Source organism: Paralichthys olivaceus, chromosome 9 (assembly GCF_024713975.1).
Source record: "Paralichthys olivaceus isolate ysfri-2021 chromosome 9, ASM2471397v2, whole genome shotgun sequence".
Classification (NCBI taxonomy): Eukaryota; Metazoa; Chordata; class Actinopteri; order Pleuronectiformes; family Paralichthyidae; genus Paralichthys; species Paralichthys olivaceus.
The window spans coordinates 12,757,243-12,771,979 of NC_091101.1; the positions used below are offsets into that span (position 1 = coordinate 12,757,243).

A 14,737-nucleotide genomic window follows, 5' to 3' on the forward strand; every position below is an offset into this window, starting at 1 on the left:
TGAAATAGACAGAAGCAATACCAGTGAGGAACCTTGACCAAGGAAACAAAGTCAGTGCAAGTGATTTTCAATAACTTTATTAAAACCGTTATTGTGACACAGACCAGAACACTTACAGAGCACACAACAGAAATAAATACCATCATGTGTACAGCGCTCATCGTCAAACAGGCTTATTGCGGCTGGCTTTTGATTTACGTCATCCAGAAAGGGAGAGGGCATGCTGTGTCATCAGACAGATACCACCAGGAGCTGGGCTCAGTGTGCTAATCACCCTGCCTACTTTTGACTGTGGTGTGCAGTCCCCCCCCCCCCTGAAAAATTCCTCACCTGCTCTGATTATAAACCCAGACTGCATCTCAATCTGAAGCAACAAGCTCCTGTTCCACTTTGCTTCAGGGAGGCGTAGGGCTTTACTTTAATCAAGGTCCATGTCAGGCTTGTTTTCTGTCGTTTCTGAGCTGGGGTTGCCTGTGCTCTCGCTCGTTCCCTTGTCTGCACTTTCTTCCTGGGGTTTCTCCTGTCCGTTGACGGGCCCGTTCTGCTCGGCAGGCGTCTCCTCCTTGGGAAGCTCCACCTTGGGTTTGGGCTTGGTCACAATGGGGTTACAAGCAGAGAACAGCTCCTACGGAATTTCACAAAACACAATGAAATAATGGAATTACTAAAAATATATATATATAGTGGTAGATTCTTGAACTTGCGCATGAAGGTGCAATAACAGTAACGAATGCGGTTTAAGTAGCATCAACAGTGTTCAGCAACTTTGTGTATTCACTTGATGTAACCGCTAATAGCAATATATGAATTTTCCAACCAATCACCAAATACAAATTTAATTAAATTGTATTTCCTCGACAAATCTAGCTGTCTTAAACAACTTGCATATTTATTTCCCATGTATGATTTTCTACTTTTCTCGGTGCTCTGGTCCTACGATTGTCTCATAGATAGTCTCACCTTGGTTTTCGCTTTAATGTCTGTAACTTTGACAGAGGGATCCAGAGTCAAGCTTTGTTTGCTTTGCTGGTTCATGGTGCTGTTCATCCAGATCATTGCATCATTGGTGAGTTTGTCAACTTTGGTGACATCTGCCTCATCTAAATGGTCATACTGCTCCTCCTGGAAATCAATGGGAAGTTACCACAGCCATTATTACTTTTATAAGTATTGGTGTATTCAGTATTAATATGGTGTTAAGACAAAGAGGAATAATATAGGATGTACATGAAAAATAAAGTCCTTTAAAAATGCCTTAATTTACCTTCATTTTGTACGCTTCAACAAATTTCATGTATTGCTGGATTTGTTTTCCCAGCTCGTCAAAAGCTTTAGGTCTCTCTTCAGCCTCTGTATACCTCTCCTGGATGGGCTGGCCAAGTTTCTTCACAGAACACAATACACACGTCAGGTTAAACTGATCAATATACAGATCCATCAATGGCTGAAGAAAAAAACTATTTCTAAAGTAATAATTACCTTTAACTCTGCCAGTTTGTCAATGTACACCTGTTTGGGTTGATCCTCTCCATCTTCATACAGCCAGGTTTCAGTGTCCTCCAGCTTTAATGACAGAGCATCCCGGTCCTACAAAAAAAAGAAAAGCAATTACTAAACATGTAACATTAAACAGTGACTATAAGGTGATAACTTTGATCCCAATTCTTTCTTTACAATGAGTCAGATGTGATTTTTAACTTACAGATTCACCAACGAACTTCTCCAGCATCCCGTGCAGTTTGTCCCTCATGTCGTACACATACTCTTCTACATTATTCTTGGCGTCGTTCCTCTCCTTCTCCAGCTTGTCCTGCATGATCATCTTACCCTGAGGAGAAACCGAAAAGTTAACCTAACAAACTACTCTCACTAAAGCTTTCCATCAAGCTGTCGTCTTTTACTTAATGTGCGTGTAACGTGACAGCTGAAAGCTGTTACCTCATTTTCTACAAAAAGATTGAGCATGTCATCTGCTAGCTGCCACTGTGGACTGTTTTCAATCGGAAGATCCAGCACTTTTGTTTTGACTTTGGGCTTTTTGGCTTGTGGGGGCTGGTCAGACTTCTTCTCGCCTTTGCCCTCCTCTGGGGTGGTCTGAAAGGTGAGGAAATAGACACTGGCATGTAAAACATCACGAATACATACATCCAACGATTCACAAGTTTATTCGAACATCTGTATTCTCATCCATTACATGTGTTTTGCTTTGAAAAAGTTAAGTTTATATTTGTGCATGAGGATGAACATTATTAGCTTCTGAAAGATATAGTTTATTGTGGGGTGTTTTCCCTTTATAAACAACCTTATAAAATGGTGTTTGTTTTAAACAATGCTTGAGCACCCTACCTCCATCTCTTCATTCTCACGTGGTGCCTTCTCCTCTGTTTCTTTCTGAGCATCTCCCTGTCCCTGCAGCTCATCCTGATCAGTCTGCATCTTGCTCTGTAGAAGAGTAACAAATAGCAGACATGTTTTTTCTCTGAAAACAAACGGTCAAATAGAAGCACATATACTCATCTGATTGATTTATAAAACTAAACTTAATGACACTTATTAGGTTAAGTACCTCTCCATCTTTCTCATTGGCCTGTTCTGTTTCCATGGGTTCCTCTGTCTCATCAGATTTCTGCAGTTCGACCAGGGAGGCGCTGGACACACTAAAGATACCATGGATGTTCACTCGCACCTTAACTTTAACCTTGGAGCTCTCTCCAGATGCTTGTGGGACAACCTTCTGGATCAAGAACTGACCTGAAAGAAAGAAAAAAAAATTGTGACCAAAAACAAACATAATAAGCTCATGTTGTACCAGCTATGTTTACACAATGAGTAGTTTGGAGTATTTCTGCTCCCTATTGGTGAGAAATAATTTAGGAAGCTTTATTTGTTTACCAATAGTGGGGTCAGGGTAGGGAAGCTCATTAGGGCAGTTGTAATAGGCCTCCAAAGAGAAAGGCTCTCTCCGATAGAAGGTCAACACTTTGGAGAAAGGTGCTGCATGGTTCTTGGGAAATACCTCACAATCACTGCAACACATGAACATAACAAAATAATCATTATAATAGTTCAAATTAGAGTCAGAAGAAAAAACATTCCATCGAGTTCTTTACCTCAAACCTTCTTCTGCAGCAGAATGCCACTTCAAGGAGACGGGATAGGGAACAATGTCTGTGATGGAAAACTCGCGCACTTTGAAGGCAGGTGACAGTATTGCACACTGAGGGGACAGAAACAGTATTTCAGTGAGAGCAGCATTGAAAGAACTCTGTAAGTCCAAAACATAATTTTCACATCATTGTTTATTCAAGCCACGTGCTGGTAAAGGACATGTGAGTGATAGGAAGGGTGGAGAACAGCCTTTGAGAACAAAAGTGGGATGTACCTGCAGGGCACATCCTCTGGCCACAGCTTCGTCAGCATTCAGCGTGGTGCTCAACTCCTTCCCGAAGTATTTGCTGATTCTCTCTTTGAGAGCTGGGATCCTGGAAGCTCCACCCACTATCTCAACTGCATAGATGTCTTCCTTCTTCAGTTCTTATGGAGCAAAAACATAAAAATATGAGTGATTGTCTTGCATACATTGCATGATATAAACCAAGTTATTGGAACAGAAATGTCAGGTTATTAAATTGAATTAAATAACAATTACTCACTGGCATGTTCCAGCAGGTTCTGCAGAGGAGGCTCTACTCGGGCGAAAATATCAGCACACATCTCTTCAAACTGACCCCTTGTGTAAGAGAAAAAGTGGATATTGCTTAAACTATGGAACTTAAAAGTAAGAGAGAAATCATATGTAGAAATGCTGCATCAAAAAAAAAAAGATTTCTTGTTGGGTTACCTATTCAGCTTTCCGGAGACATCAATGTCGTTCATAAAGCACTCGATGTTAAGCGGCAGGTCTGAGGAGTTGGCGCTCATCAGTTTTTTCAGTTTTTCACACTCCTGGTAGAGCCTGACCAGAGCCCTGGGCTTTGACTTGACATCGAGCTTGTACTTCTTGCCAAATTCCTCACAGAAATGCTTGACTAGTACTTCATCGAAGTCCTTTCCTCCCAACTCCGGGTCACATGCTGTAGCCAGGACCTGAGAGACACAGACAAGAGGCCAAAAGAGAGTTTGAGTTGTGCTCTCATAGATTGATAAAGAAAGTTCATGCAGATTTGGATCAGAGGGATGATCCAGGAATTTATTTTCACCTTCTTCAACATTAAGAAATTTAGCGGTTTTCAACATTTTTGATGATTTCTCAGAGAATAATTCATGGATAAAAAAATAAACCAGTCATGTAAGGGAACCCATATTTATGTGTGTGTGAAATTGGGTGCAGATCCACATCCAAGAAAATTCCAGATCTAGTGAATTCAAATGAGGTGGTACTGTTGTGCCTTGGCGGAGGTATGCCACTTTAGTTCATAATGCAACAAAATTAAGGATATTACGTATTCTCAGACAAGGAATCTTTTTTTTTCGTCCTGTTGATCATTTTGTGCTTCAAAGTTCTTGTGTAACATTACCAGCACTGATATGTGACAGGCTTGTGAGTGTCAGCAATGCTGAAGTAACTATATTTGTGACGATGACTCCTAGAATGCAACAGGAAACTGGTGTATTACAAATATTGAAAGAGTTTGCAAAATCTCCAGAAAACTAGCTTCTTAGCTGTCTTGTTCCTGCAGACGAACTATTTATAATGTTGAAGGCCACTATCCCTGTCAAACAACAAGCCTTCAAAATGGTATTCGGCACAACCGTAAAAGAATGTACAGTATGTTGATTTACACACACAGATACAAACGCACCACACACACACACACCTTGAGTTTGCCCTTATTGAAGGCACACACTGATGTCTGGTATCCAGAATGGCCCAGGTCCACAAACACCACATTTCTGGCCTTCTCCTCGGGAGCAGGGAGATCTTGTTTGTAGATACCATACGCTAATGCAACTGTAAGGAAAATTGATAAATTATTAATAAAGAGGACAAGTGCTGGGATGGCAGCAGAGAGCAGCAGAGAGCAGCAGACACAGTTAGAACAACAATCAGCAACATGCACATCCTTGCCCAAGCCCTACCCAAAAAACACCCTAGTACAGACCTGCAGTTGTCTCATTCATGAGCCTCAGGCAGTTCAGTCCAGCAATCTGAGCAGCATCCACAACTGATCTCCTCTCAGCGTCGGTGTAGTAGCAGGGAACCTGGTTACAACAAAGAAGCATTGAAATAATTCTTTTTTCACTTTTAAGGCCCTGCACACTCACATAGGTCAACTGTTCAGTGGTGTGTAAAGACTTACAGAGACAACACAGTCGGCCACAGGCTTCTTCAGAGCATTCTCTGCCGTCTCCTTCAGCTTGGTCATCAGCATGGCAGTGACTTGTTCAATGCTGAACACCTTCTCCTCCTCCATGTACATCACCTTCAAATTAACAGACAACGCTAAGTGATGTCAAACTGTTGTAAAGCATTTAAAGATATTATTATTTTATCACTGATAAGGTCAACCTGACTTTTATTTCAATTATGAACTCTTGTGTTCCTGTCAGAATCCTGTATTATAATGATTGGTTTTCCAGTTATCTGATTTGCATTTGATTTTGTGAACCATCTCCATAACACAGTTCAAACAGTTCATCGTTAAGTTACCTCATTAACCACTGACTGTTTATTCTTCTCTTACCTTAATGCCAGCTGTCCCCGTGGGCATTTGTGCAATATCATAGACCAAGCTGTTTTTGACGCGCTGCACATACGGGTCTGAAAACGCCCTGCCATGAAACCTCTTGAAACCTTGGACTGTGTTCTTGCAGTTCGTGACGACCTGTTCAACAGAAAAAAAGGAAAAAATCTTATCCATTAGAAAACATGCACACTAGGGCAGGGCGATACAACCATAGTAATAATTATTGCAATATAATTTCTATCAATAGCTTATAACAAGGGTCCAATATATATGGATACAATGGTGATGAATTCTGCAAGTGGCGTTCTTAAACTGCAAAGAACAGTTCAAAGCACTACCCTAATTCAGGAGCAAAAAAAACCCCTTAAAATATAAATGTGACATCTTTAGTGATAATTATATAAAAAATATGAAACCTTTTTTAATTCAAACCCAGGAGCCCCATTCCAATCAAAGTCAAATCATTAGTTGTAAATGCAGAAGACCTTATCTGATATTAAATCCTGACCTTTCCTATGAAACATACAATGACCTGTATAAGCACAGCCATTCCATCCACAATGAATCAGAGGCTTTTGAGTTAAATGCAGGCCTAAGGCCCCAGGAGAAGTTAATAAGTCATCCTAGGCTCACTACAATTTTGTCTTACTATTAACCTTTATTCATTTGCTACTTAAACTTACAGTGTGTAGAATTGTGTGATATGTAGTGTCGAAATTGCACGTTGCAGCTGAACACCCCTCACCTCACCCTCCCCTTCCCCTTCCAAACATGAAAAAGAACCTCTGGTAGCCTTCAGTTGTCTCAAAAGGTGTTTAGTTTGTCCAGTCTGGACTAATGTTAAAAAACATGGCGGTCTCCATAGAGAGGACCCTCTCGATGTAAATATTAAGTATTTAAATATAAAGGGCCATTTTTAGGGTAAAGAAAAGTACAATTCATACAATTTAGATGAACTGAACTACTGAAAACATCATGAGGATTATTCTACATTAAATTTCTGCCAAAAGTTCCCTTTCACCTAAATCTTACACACTGGACCTTTGAAATAAATAAGGAAATGTGTCCTTATATTCATCAACATCGGCTGCAACACTTTTGTCCTGGTATAATTTTTGGCCATGTCATCCAGCTGTACTGCACAGCTAAGCAGATAATGCATCCTTGACTTGAAAGTGTGTTCTGTGATGGTGCTGAATTCGATGTGTGCTGTAACCCTGCCTAGTATGAGTCTCATGTTCAGACACGGGTCCCTCCTCACTGTCAGGTTGGTGATCGTGTCCCCAGTGTCTCATGAAAACATACCTGGCTTTTTGCAGCTGCACCGATGGAGCGATTCCGAGGTCCAAAGGAAACACATGCTCTATAAGCAGAAAAAAAAAACACAATTCAGTCATTTCTTCTTAAGCAGTTTTTCGAAAGGGCTGATGTCACCAATTATAAAATAGTAATTGACAGTGATGGTTTCACGTCATCACAGTTTTCATGTTTTTGATTATTCACTCTACACTAAGTGACACTACGGGGTTCTTCTGGGGACTGAGGGTTTGGACGGTCGGGTACAATGGGCTGCAGGAGCCGTTCTGACAGCCTGGTTCCGGCCTCCTCCCATCATATGCGCTCATTCATGCACGCAGCACGGTAAAACTCACCACCTGACCTGGAGCTCAGTTATCACAACCTGTGCGCGAGCTCGACGGTGATACTGAAGTAACACACCACGAGGATCATTCAAGCAGGAGATGTGGATCCACGATTCCTTCTCTGCTCACAATGGTTTTACTCTCGGCTACAGCTAGCTTTAGCCCCTCACTCACCGCTTCCTGTTGTGACATCAGTTAGCACGCTAACTAGCCGGGTAGCTAGCCGCGTTAGCTTGGATCGGGATGAAGAAAAGTGGTTGGTTTTCTGCGCTCGCTATCGGCGCTAACGACACGACACGAATGAAACGCGGGGACGGGTGCAGCGGTACTTACGGTGTGCTTCGGTCGCTGTATTCATTGGCGACTGTTTCAATCCCTCCGGCTCTGGCTACCGCTACATAGCAGCTCATGAAGCCGACGTCAAACCCGACAACTGACATCTTCAGCGGCGAATCGACCAGCGCAGGGCAGCGGCGAGAACGAGGAGAAACGAGGCTCGGGGCTAAAAAACTAAACAAAAGTGACGGCGGCGGCTACGGTGGGTCTGGATCAGCGGACAGTGATACACCCTTGTTCTTGTTCCATGTAAGTGAGCAGCAGCAGCAGCAGCATGCGGTACGTTCACCGGCTCGATGCTCGTGAGGGTTCAGGAATCTTCTGTCTGCGCCGCTGACCAATAGCGTCGCACCGCGGAGACGCTGCGCCCGAGCACGGTGCGACGCCCACAGGCCAGAGGCTGTCACTGCAGCGGCATCGTCAGGTGTGGAGATGAGCCTCCATCCTGCACCACGACCAGCGGTACCGGTCTGAACCATGGTCTGAACCTTTCTACACAGCCTATGGTCTGAACCAGACTCACACACATGCTCTGCAGCTGCAGCAGTCTGGCTCCTGCACACTCTGGTGCAGCAGCATAGTAAATAAGTGCTGCTCTGCTTTCTCATGTCACAACTACTTATCATGACTTGCACTTTTTTTTTTTTTGACATTTTGCACTAAACCTATAGTTTCCCAGTTACATCGTTTCATAGTATATAATTCCACAAGCATGCCTCTTTTTATGAATTTTCACCCATTTATATATATATTTTTTATTCATATTATGTGGTACACTACATATTTATATACACATTTTAGTTGTAATATGAAAAAAATACTAGGATCTGGTGAACTTTAGTGAATTTATGCCCATGTATATACATATGTATATCTTTTTATACTCTTTTTGTATACCAAACTTGCTTATATACTTAACAGTCTAATATGCACATATATGGAAACGTCAACATCTCCTTTAGTAAAGCACAAACTTTGCATTTTCATTCAAGCACAAACAAATTCTGCAGTAAAAGGTGTATTTCTTGTACATTTTCTGTATTTTAATTTGTTTTACCATTGCCTTTAGTCTCTTGTTTTCCTCATTCTGCTGCACAATTAACATTATGTGCACACATTTTCTTAAGTATTCAACTTCTCTGAATCATGGGCAACTGGATTTTGTGCTAGGCTTCTTCAGTTCAAGATCCAATCATGATTGAGAATCTTCAGATATCAGTAAAATACCCAGCACATCTTCCCATGTCCCAAAGTGATGTCATTTTCTTGTTTTGTTCAACACAGTCTAAAACCCAAAGATCCCCCACTTTCAAAATTATAAAACATAAGGAAGAAGCACTTCCAATTGGAGACGGTAAATGACTGATATAATTACTTCAAACTGTAGCATTGATTTTACACCAACATGAACATCTGTGCAATCAAGACGGGATGATAGAATGAAACCAATAAAAACAGATTTCACATAAATATTTCTCATCTTTATTGGTTACAGTTTGAATTAACAACAGAGGGCAGCTTTCAGGAGGTGGCAGGTGCCTATTCATCGTTCTCATAGTCGGAAAGATTCTTTCTCTTGCCCTGCTGATGGACACTGTTGCCCCAGCTGTATGTCAGGTACATGAGGATCATCGCTGCAAAAAGGAAGATCATAAAACAACTTAGCACAAAAATTTAACACAAATGTTATTATAAATAAATTAAGTCTCACATAGTATGATTAATTATTATAATTCAAAGATTATGAAATAAAAATTCACGTCAAGCTCTTCCTGCTGAATTTTGAATGGACTCTACACAGTAAGATTGGGCAACAGTCCAACTAAAATCAAGGAGCAAAGACTCACGGGGGGCAACTTTGAAGAAAGATGTTGTGGTCCTTCTCCACACATTGGGGATTCCCTTGGAGAAGTAGTTAGGGAAAGCCTTCTGTTCAAATGGGGACAGGCTGTATGTGATTACATGCCTGACCTTGGCCAAGTCTCCAAAGTGGCGGCCCATGATCACCAGAGAGCTGATAGAAAAACATAATCAGAAATTTACAGACATATACCAGCATAAAAAATGCATTTTCTATGGTCATATTGGAATAAATCATACATAATACATTAATATACAACTATGTATCACACCAGCCTAGGGAACTTAGTAAACTCTTCACAGGGATTCTTTAAACCACTATGAATTTACTGTGTTCAATAAATACAAACTCATTTCCAGCTGAACTGAATTGGCCACAAGAGAATGAGAATAACTTTAAATGGAGTTCACTGTTTGTCAACACCTTAAAATATAAGGCAGAAAAGGAAAAATGTACATGATATATAAATCATCACAAATAAATCTGAGATGCAGCTCAAATATGTGTTCATGCATATATACACACACTCATACACACATGCCTTGATACATATGAGAAACGTTACAAACATACATATCAATAGTAAGATATGTTATTCAATCTATTTAAACACTGCACTTTTAATCAGTCAATTAAAGTAACAGTTAATTATGGCTTTAGAGACTTTTTCCATCATTTCCTTTTACCAATATTTATATCGTTCACTATTTCACTCATGTCATTACCAAACTGAATCAAATTCAATCACATGGTTGCAAAAGTTACTTAATCTCTTGTATTAAAGATGAAGTTAGTTTGAATACCGGATTTTAAATGTGAATAAATCCGCTTTGTGCTTTAAATGTCAACATACGAGAGAGGTAGGTTGTGACAAACTCGCAATGACGTCGTTAATAAACGCTTCCGATGATAATCGATGAGCTAAGACCACAGGAGGACCTACAGGGTTAGATGATTGTGAAATAACGATCTGAATAAAAGGAGCTAAGGACGTGTTCTTAGCTTGTTAGCCGCTGGTGTTAGCATTACCAGCTAGCCGCCTTGAGCTAGCTGTTAGCTCCCAAAGTACAAACAGGCGTTTGAACCGTTTCCCAGACAGCTACGCAAACGTGGTCGCAAAAATAAAAACACACCTTACTGCTCACACACCTTACTGCTCACACACTTAAGTAAACAGACTTCACGGTATTAAGTGATAGAAGCGAGTGGAAGTGTCGCATTTGAAGATGTGACATTGAAACTTACCGTGCTGCTTCTCAGCTATGTTTCCTAAAGACGACTCTGTGTCCTTCCTTTTTAACCAAGCGCCTGTTGTCCGCGGTCACTACCGCCACCTGTCGGCCCGGAGTATAGTCGGGTGACTCACTTCTATGTCAGGGCCCCAAAAGTATTATTCACGTGTTTTTTTTTAATTTGTTTTTTAAACAGAAAGTGACACAAGATAGATAAGATACACAGATATATGGACATGTTTCATTCGCCTGGACAAGCTGTTGTCTGAAGTGAGGAAAGGATGTGGTGTTTATACTGTTGTAATGATAAAAATATGTCAACATTGTTGCTGTCACCGTTATTGTATATGTTGCCAAAACAATAGGTAAACAAAAAGACTAAATAAATACATACACCCTATAATATACCTGAACATACCCTATAGTGTAATATAATAGTATATAATCAAAAAACACGACAATTAATATGTATCTCTTCAGCGGCGAGGTGTGGCACCTGACCAGGCAACCGGTGAAGTGAGCGAGGCCCCACATGTATATCAATTTTTTTGAAGGCCTAATATTTTTAACAACCACTGACAACCTGACAGGCTTAAGCTGATGATCATTCAGCACCTTTACCTGTAGCCCCAACAAGGAGGTTCTGTTTTCATCCCTGTCCATTTGTTGGTTGGTCACACAAAACTTTGTGCAAGTTGATGCAGTTTGACTGAATTTAAGATTATGAGACTATGTGTGGATGGATGCGCTTCACTGAGTTCATTCTAGTTGAAAGGTGAGTGCCTGTGTAGCCTAATGTGTATTTTGCAAGGTCATGTGGACTCAACACCTGGAGTAGAGAGCAAACACTCCAATGCAAGAGTCAAAATCTTTCTCGTTTCTTTACTCAGCATTTTCCCCTGTGATGTTTGAGTAATTCAGCCAGCTGTACCCAGACACAATTTAAGGTCTCAACCTTACTATGTAAAGTTCCTTGAGCTAATGTATGTTGTGATTTGGTGCTATACAAATAAAATTGAACTGAATCTATGCCTGCAAATTTTTATTTTCCAACTTTTCAGAGAATATGTCAACATATTTTCATTTCAGTTTTGAATGTCCTGAAACTGAGCACAGACACACAGTGAATTCATTCAATTTGTATAAATAGACATGACATGCAATTAGTCACATTCAACCAGTACAAAGTAAGATGAATGCAGTCAATTCATATGTATGCAGTCACTCAGTGACCAGAAGTAATAAATACACACTGAAACCTTGACAACTTTCATTCTGGACATTATGAAGACAGATGTCTGTAACCCCCAGGAATAAAACAATATGTAAAAGGTTTGAATAAGGGTTTGTAACTGTATTTTCAACTTTTATCCACAACAGGGCTACTTAAAACATGGCAACTGTGATAAATTAAAGAATAATGACAGACCATCCACCCAAAATAAGTTATCAAAAAATAACTTAAAAAAAAATTATATATCACACATTTTTTTCAAGTCTGTCGGAATCAATGCCGAACTGCAAGATGAACAAGAGGATGTATCCGCAGAATCTCTTCTCACACCTTGACAAAAAGGAAATAATTGTCACGTTTCCACATTTTTCATTAGGATAAAATACTTCTTGTTTAAGGAAACACACCTGCTCCAGATCATGCACAACTGTATAAATTCATGAAATCACTCAGCCTGGTCAGAATATCTGACTGTTGGAAGGCCTCTCTGGTGGTGTGCCAGCTTAGCGACACGTGCACCTCGTGGCAATCATGTCTTCAAGCTCCTTGTAGACGTAAGATCCGTCCTCCTCAAACATCATGACACTCAGTGGGCTGTAGCGGGAGGGAATACACGAGGGCCGGGGCACAGAGGAGTCAAGCTCCTCATAGATGATGTTTTGCACCATGGTGTGGACCGGTGAGCCGTAGATGAAACCCATGGCCCTCGGGCAGATGCCTCTGCAGTATCTGGGATTGTACTTTGGAGGAAAAACAATCCAGCTGTCCAGTTTAAGTTGGCTGAATCGCACTCTGAAGTCATACAAGGCACAGTAACTAGTTGGAAATACAGAGCTCGGGAGCAGCTCAGGCAGCTGCATATCCAGGGTTTTATCACCTCGTTTGCTCTTCAGAGATTGTCTCTTCCATCTCCTTTTACGCCCAAACCTTTGTTCTGGTTTGAGAACCATCTGCTTATGAAACGCGTTCGCTGCAGTGCTTGGCTTTTCACCCTCTTCCGCATCGACCAGTGACTTCTGTTGCTTGATTTTGCTTGCGTCATGGAGATAAAGAAGCAGACGAGGGGGCCTCAGGGTGAGCTCCAGTGGGCCTTTACTCCCATCGTCCCTGACTCTTTGTTCCTCTGGACAGGTGACGTTGATGAGCAGGTGTATGTTCTTCTTCTGAAACTTTAAGAGAGGCTGGACAAATGAGGTGACGTCCACCTCCACCCAGTCCTTCCTGCTCCTCCCGTCAGCGTCGGTTGTAAAGTTCACAGGATGGTGGATCACGGGACACAGCAGACAACTGTTTGACTGCTCCTGCTCCTTGACACTCAGGTAGCAAACAGAGTTTATGGGCACAGGGCCGTCATGGTCAAAATTGTACAGCAGAGCTGACTTGAGAAGCTGTTCTTTTGTTCTTACTTGATCTAGACTGTAGGAAAGATCCTGCATACAACTTTCTGGAGGGGGGAAAAAATGACATATTACTATTGTGCAGTCTGCGACTCATAAAAGAAGAGTCATAGTAAGTAGCATGAGATGAGGATTGCAGTTGAATTGTATATTTTCTTTCTCATTTACAGCATGTGTCCTGGTAGTTTCACCAGAACAGACACATAAATGTTGAAACAGCAGAGTGGCTGTTTTATGACATGATCCAAGGAAGTCTTTGCCAATTGGCTGAACTCTAAATCCATAAACATAGATTTATAAAACATAGCCTCTGCTGCAGAGGTCATGTTTTTACCCCGCGTCAGTTTGCTGGTTGTAAGCATGATAACACAACAACAATTGGATGGATTACCATGAAACTTGGTAGAAGGATGTAGTGTGGGCCAGGGAAGAACTATTAAAACATTGGTGGGGATCCATATTGGGAGGCAAATCCAGAATAATGTTTTGACCAACACACACATTTGGTAATTTTGGGACTATTGTTTCCTTCAGGTTTAAGTACACACACAACTAGGCTGCACATAATAGCCTCATTATGCAAAGCACAACCACAAGTCCAAAATAATACTACCAACTGGTTTACTCCTTGTCAGTCAAATTTGTGGAAATTACACTTATCATTTACTATCTATACAAATGTTCACAATATGATTTCATTATTAACAATAAAGCAAAAGTTCAATATATATCCATTTGTTGCTAATTTTTTTGTGCACAGAGAGGACTTATTACACAGTAGGTCTATGTGAGATTTGTATATCAAGTGTTAATCTTGACTAAAGTTGGTAGAATATTTGGCCGTATATTCAGTCCACAGTTCAACCCATTGCTCTCTGTGTTTGACTTCCTCACCTTTATTACTTCGCGCAAGGCATTCATCTTGGGGCTTGATCAGCCGCACCGTGTTGTAGATTGTGCTCCCGTCCAGACTCCTCTGCACCCTGGAGGACGGCTTGTAAACCTCGGTCAGATATTTCATGTACCGGTGCTCTGGCCTCGTCTTCTTCTTGAGGCCCCGGCTCCAGCTGGGCCCTCCGTGCTCTGACAGGGCTTTGAGCAGCGGGGAGTATATGCTGCTGTACGGGTAGCTCAGCTCGCCCAGGCTGCGCAGTGCAGCACCGGGGGCGGCCACAGAGGACCCGAGCAGCGGGCGGCTGCAGGTGAGCAGCAGCAGCAGGGGGACAACCGTGCGGAGTGAACGGAGGGCGGCTGACATCAGGATTGATTTCCCCATCTCGGACAACGACACCGGTGAAGAACCTGAGAGCGACTCTCCGCCGACAGCTCGAGGTCAACAACACCGAG

The 14,737-nt window shown here is 41.5% G+C and overlaps 3 protein-coding genes across 4 annotated transcripts; all 3 read right to left on the reverse strand.

Annotated features, from left to right (window-relative positions):
* Window positions 1–61: 61 nt before the first annotated feature.
* On the reverse strand, window positions 62–8,032 carry hspa4b (heat shock protein 4b). The gene is made up of 19 exons (XM_020103221.2): window positions 7,664–8,032; window positions 6,993–7,050; window positions 5,685–5,825; window positions 5,301–5,423; window positions 5,103–5,202; window positions 4,818–4,951; window positions 3,842–4,086; window positions 3,654–3,730; window positions 3,383–3,534; window positions 3,111–3,217; window positions 2,893–3,026; window positions 2,567–2,751; window positions 2,347–2,442; window positions 1,939–2,094; window positions 1,703–1,828; window positions 1,480–1,587; window positions 1,265–1,384; window positions 961–1,122; window positions 62–625 (listed from the first exon to the last, which is right to left on the reverse strand). Exons 1-19 carry the CDS (start codon window positions 7,768–7,770, stop codon window positions 419–421), a joined length of 2,538 nt encoding a protein of 845 aa, XP_019958780.2. The 5' UTR covers window positions 7,771–8,032; the 3' UTR covers window positions 62–418.
* Window positions 8,033–9,125: 1,093 nt separating this feature from the next.
* uqcrq (ubiquinol-cytochrome c reductase, complex III subunit VII) lies at window positions 9,126–10,909 on the reverse strand. Its single transcript, XM_020111819.2, has 3 exons — window positions 10,773–10,909; window positions 9,514–9,680; window positions 9,126–9,300 (listed from the first exon to the last, which is right to left on the reverse strand). Exons 2-3 carry the CDS (start codon window positions 9,665–9,667, stop codon window positions 9,206–9,208), a joined length of 249 nt encoding a protein of 82 aa, XP_019967378.1. The 5' UTR covers window positions 9,668–9,680; window positions 10,773–10,909; the 3' UTR covers window positions 9,126–9,205.
* Window positions 10,910–11,786: 877 nt separating this feature from the next.
* Window positions 11,787–14,666, reverse strand: gdf9 (growth differentiation factor 9). Of its 2 annotated transcripts, XR_002203630.2 has the most exons (3): window positions 14,285–14,666; window positions 12,401–13,437; window positions 12,183–12,323 (listed from the first exon to the last, which is right to left on the reverse strand). XR_002203630.2 is itself a non-coding variant. In XM_020106560.2 (2 exons), exons 1-2 carry the CDS (start codon window positions 14,664–14,666, stop codon window positions 12,497–12,499), a joined length of 1,323 nt encoding a protein of 440 aa, XP_019962119.2. In that variant the 3' UTR covers window positions 11,787–12,496. The 2 variants fall into 2 exon arrangements, 1 of the variants encoding a protein (XP_019962119.2); XM_020106560.2 differs by having other exon boundaries at window positions 11,787–13,437.
* Between the last annotated feature and the right edge of the window lie 71 nt (window positions 14,667–14,737).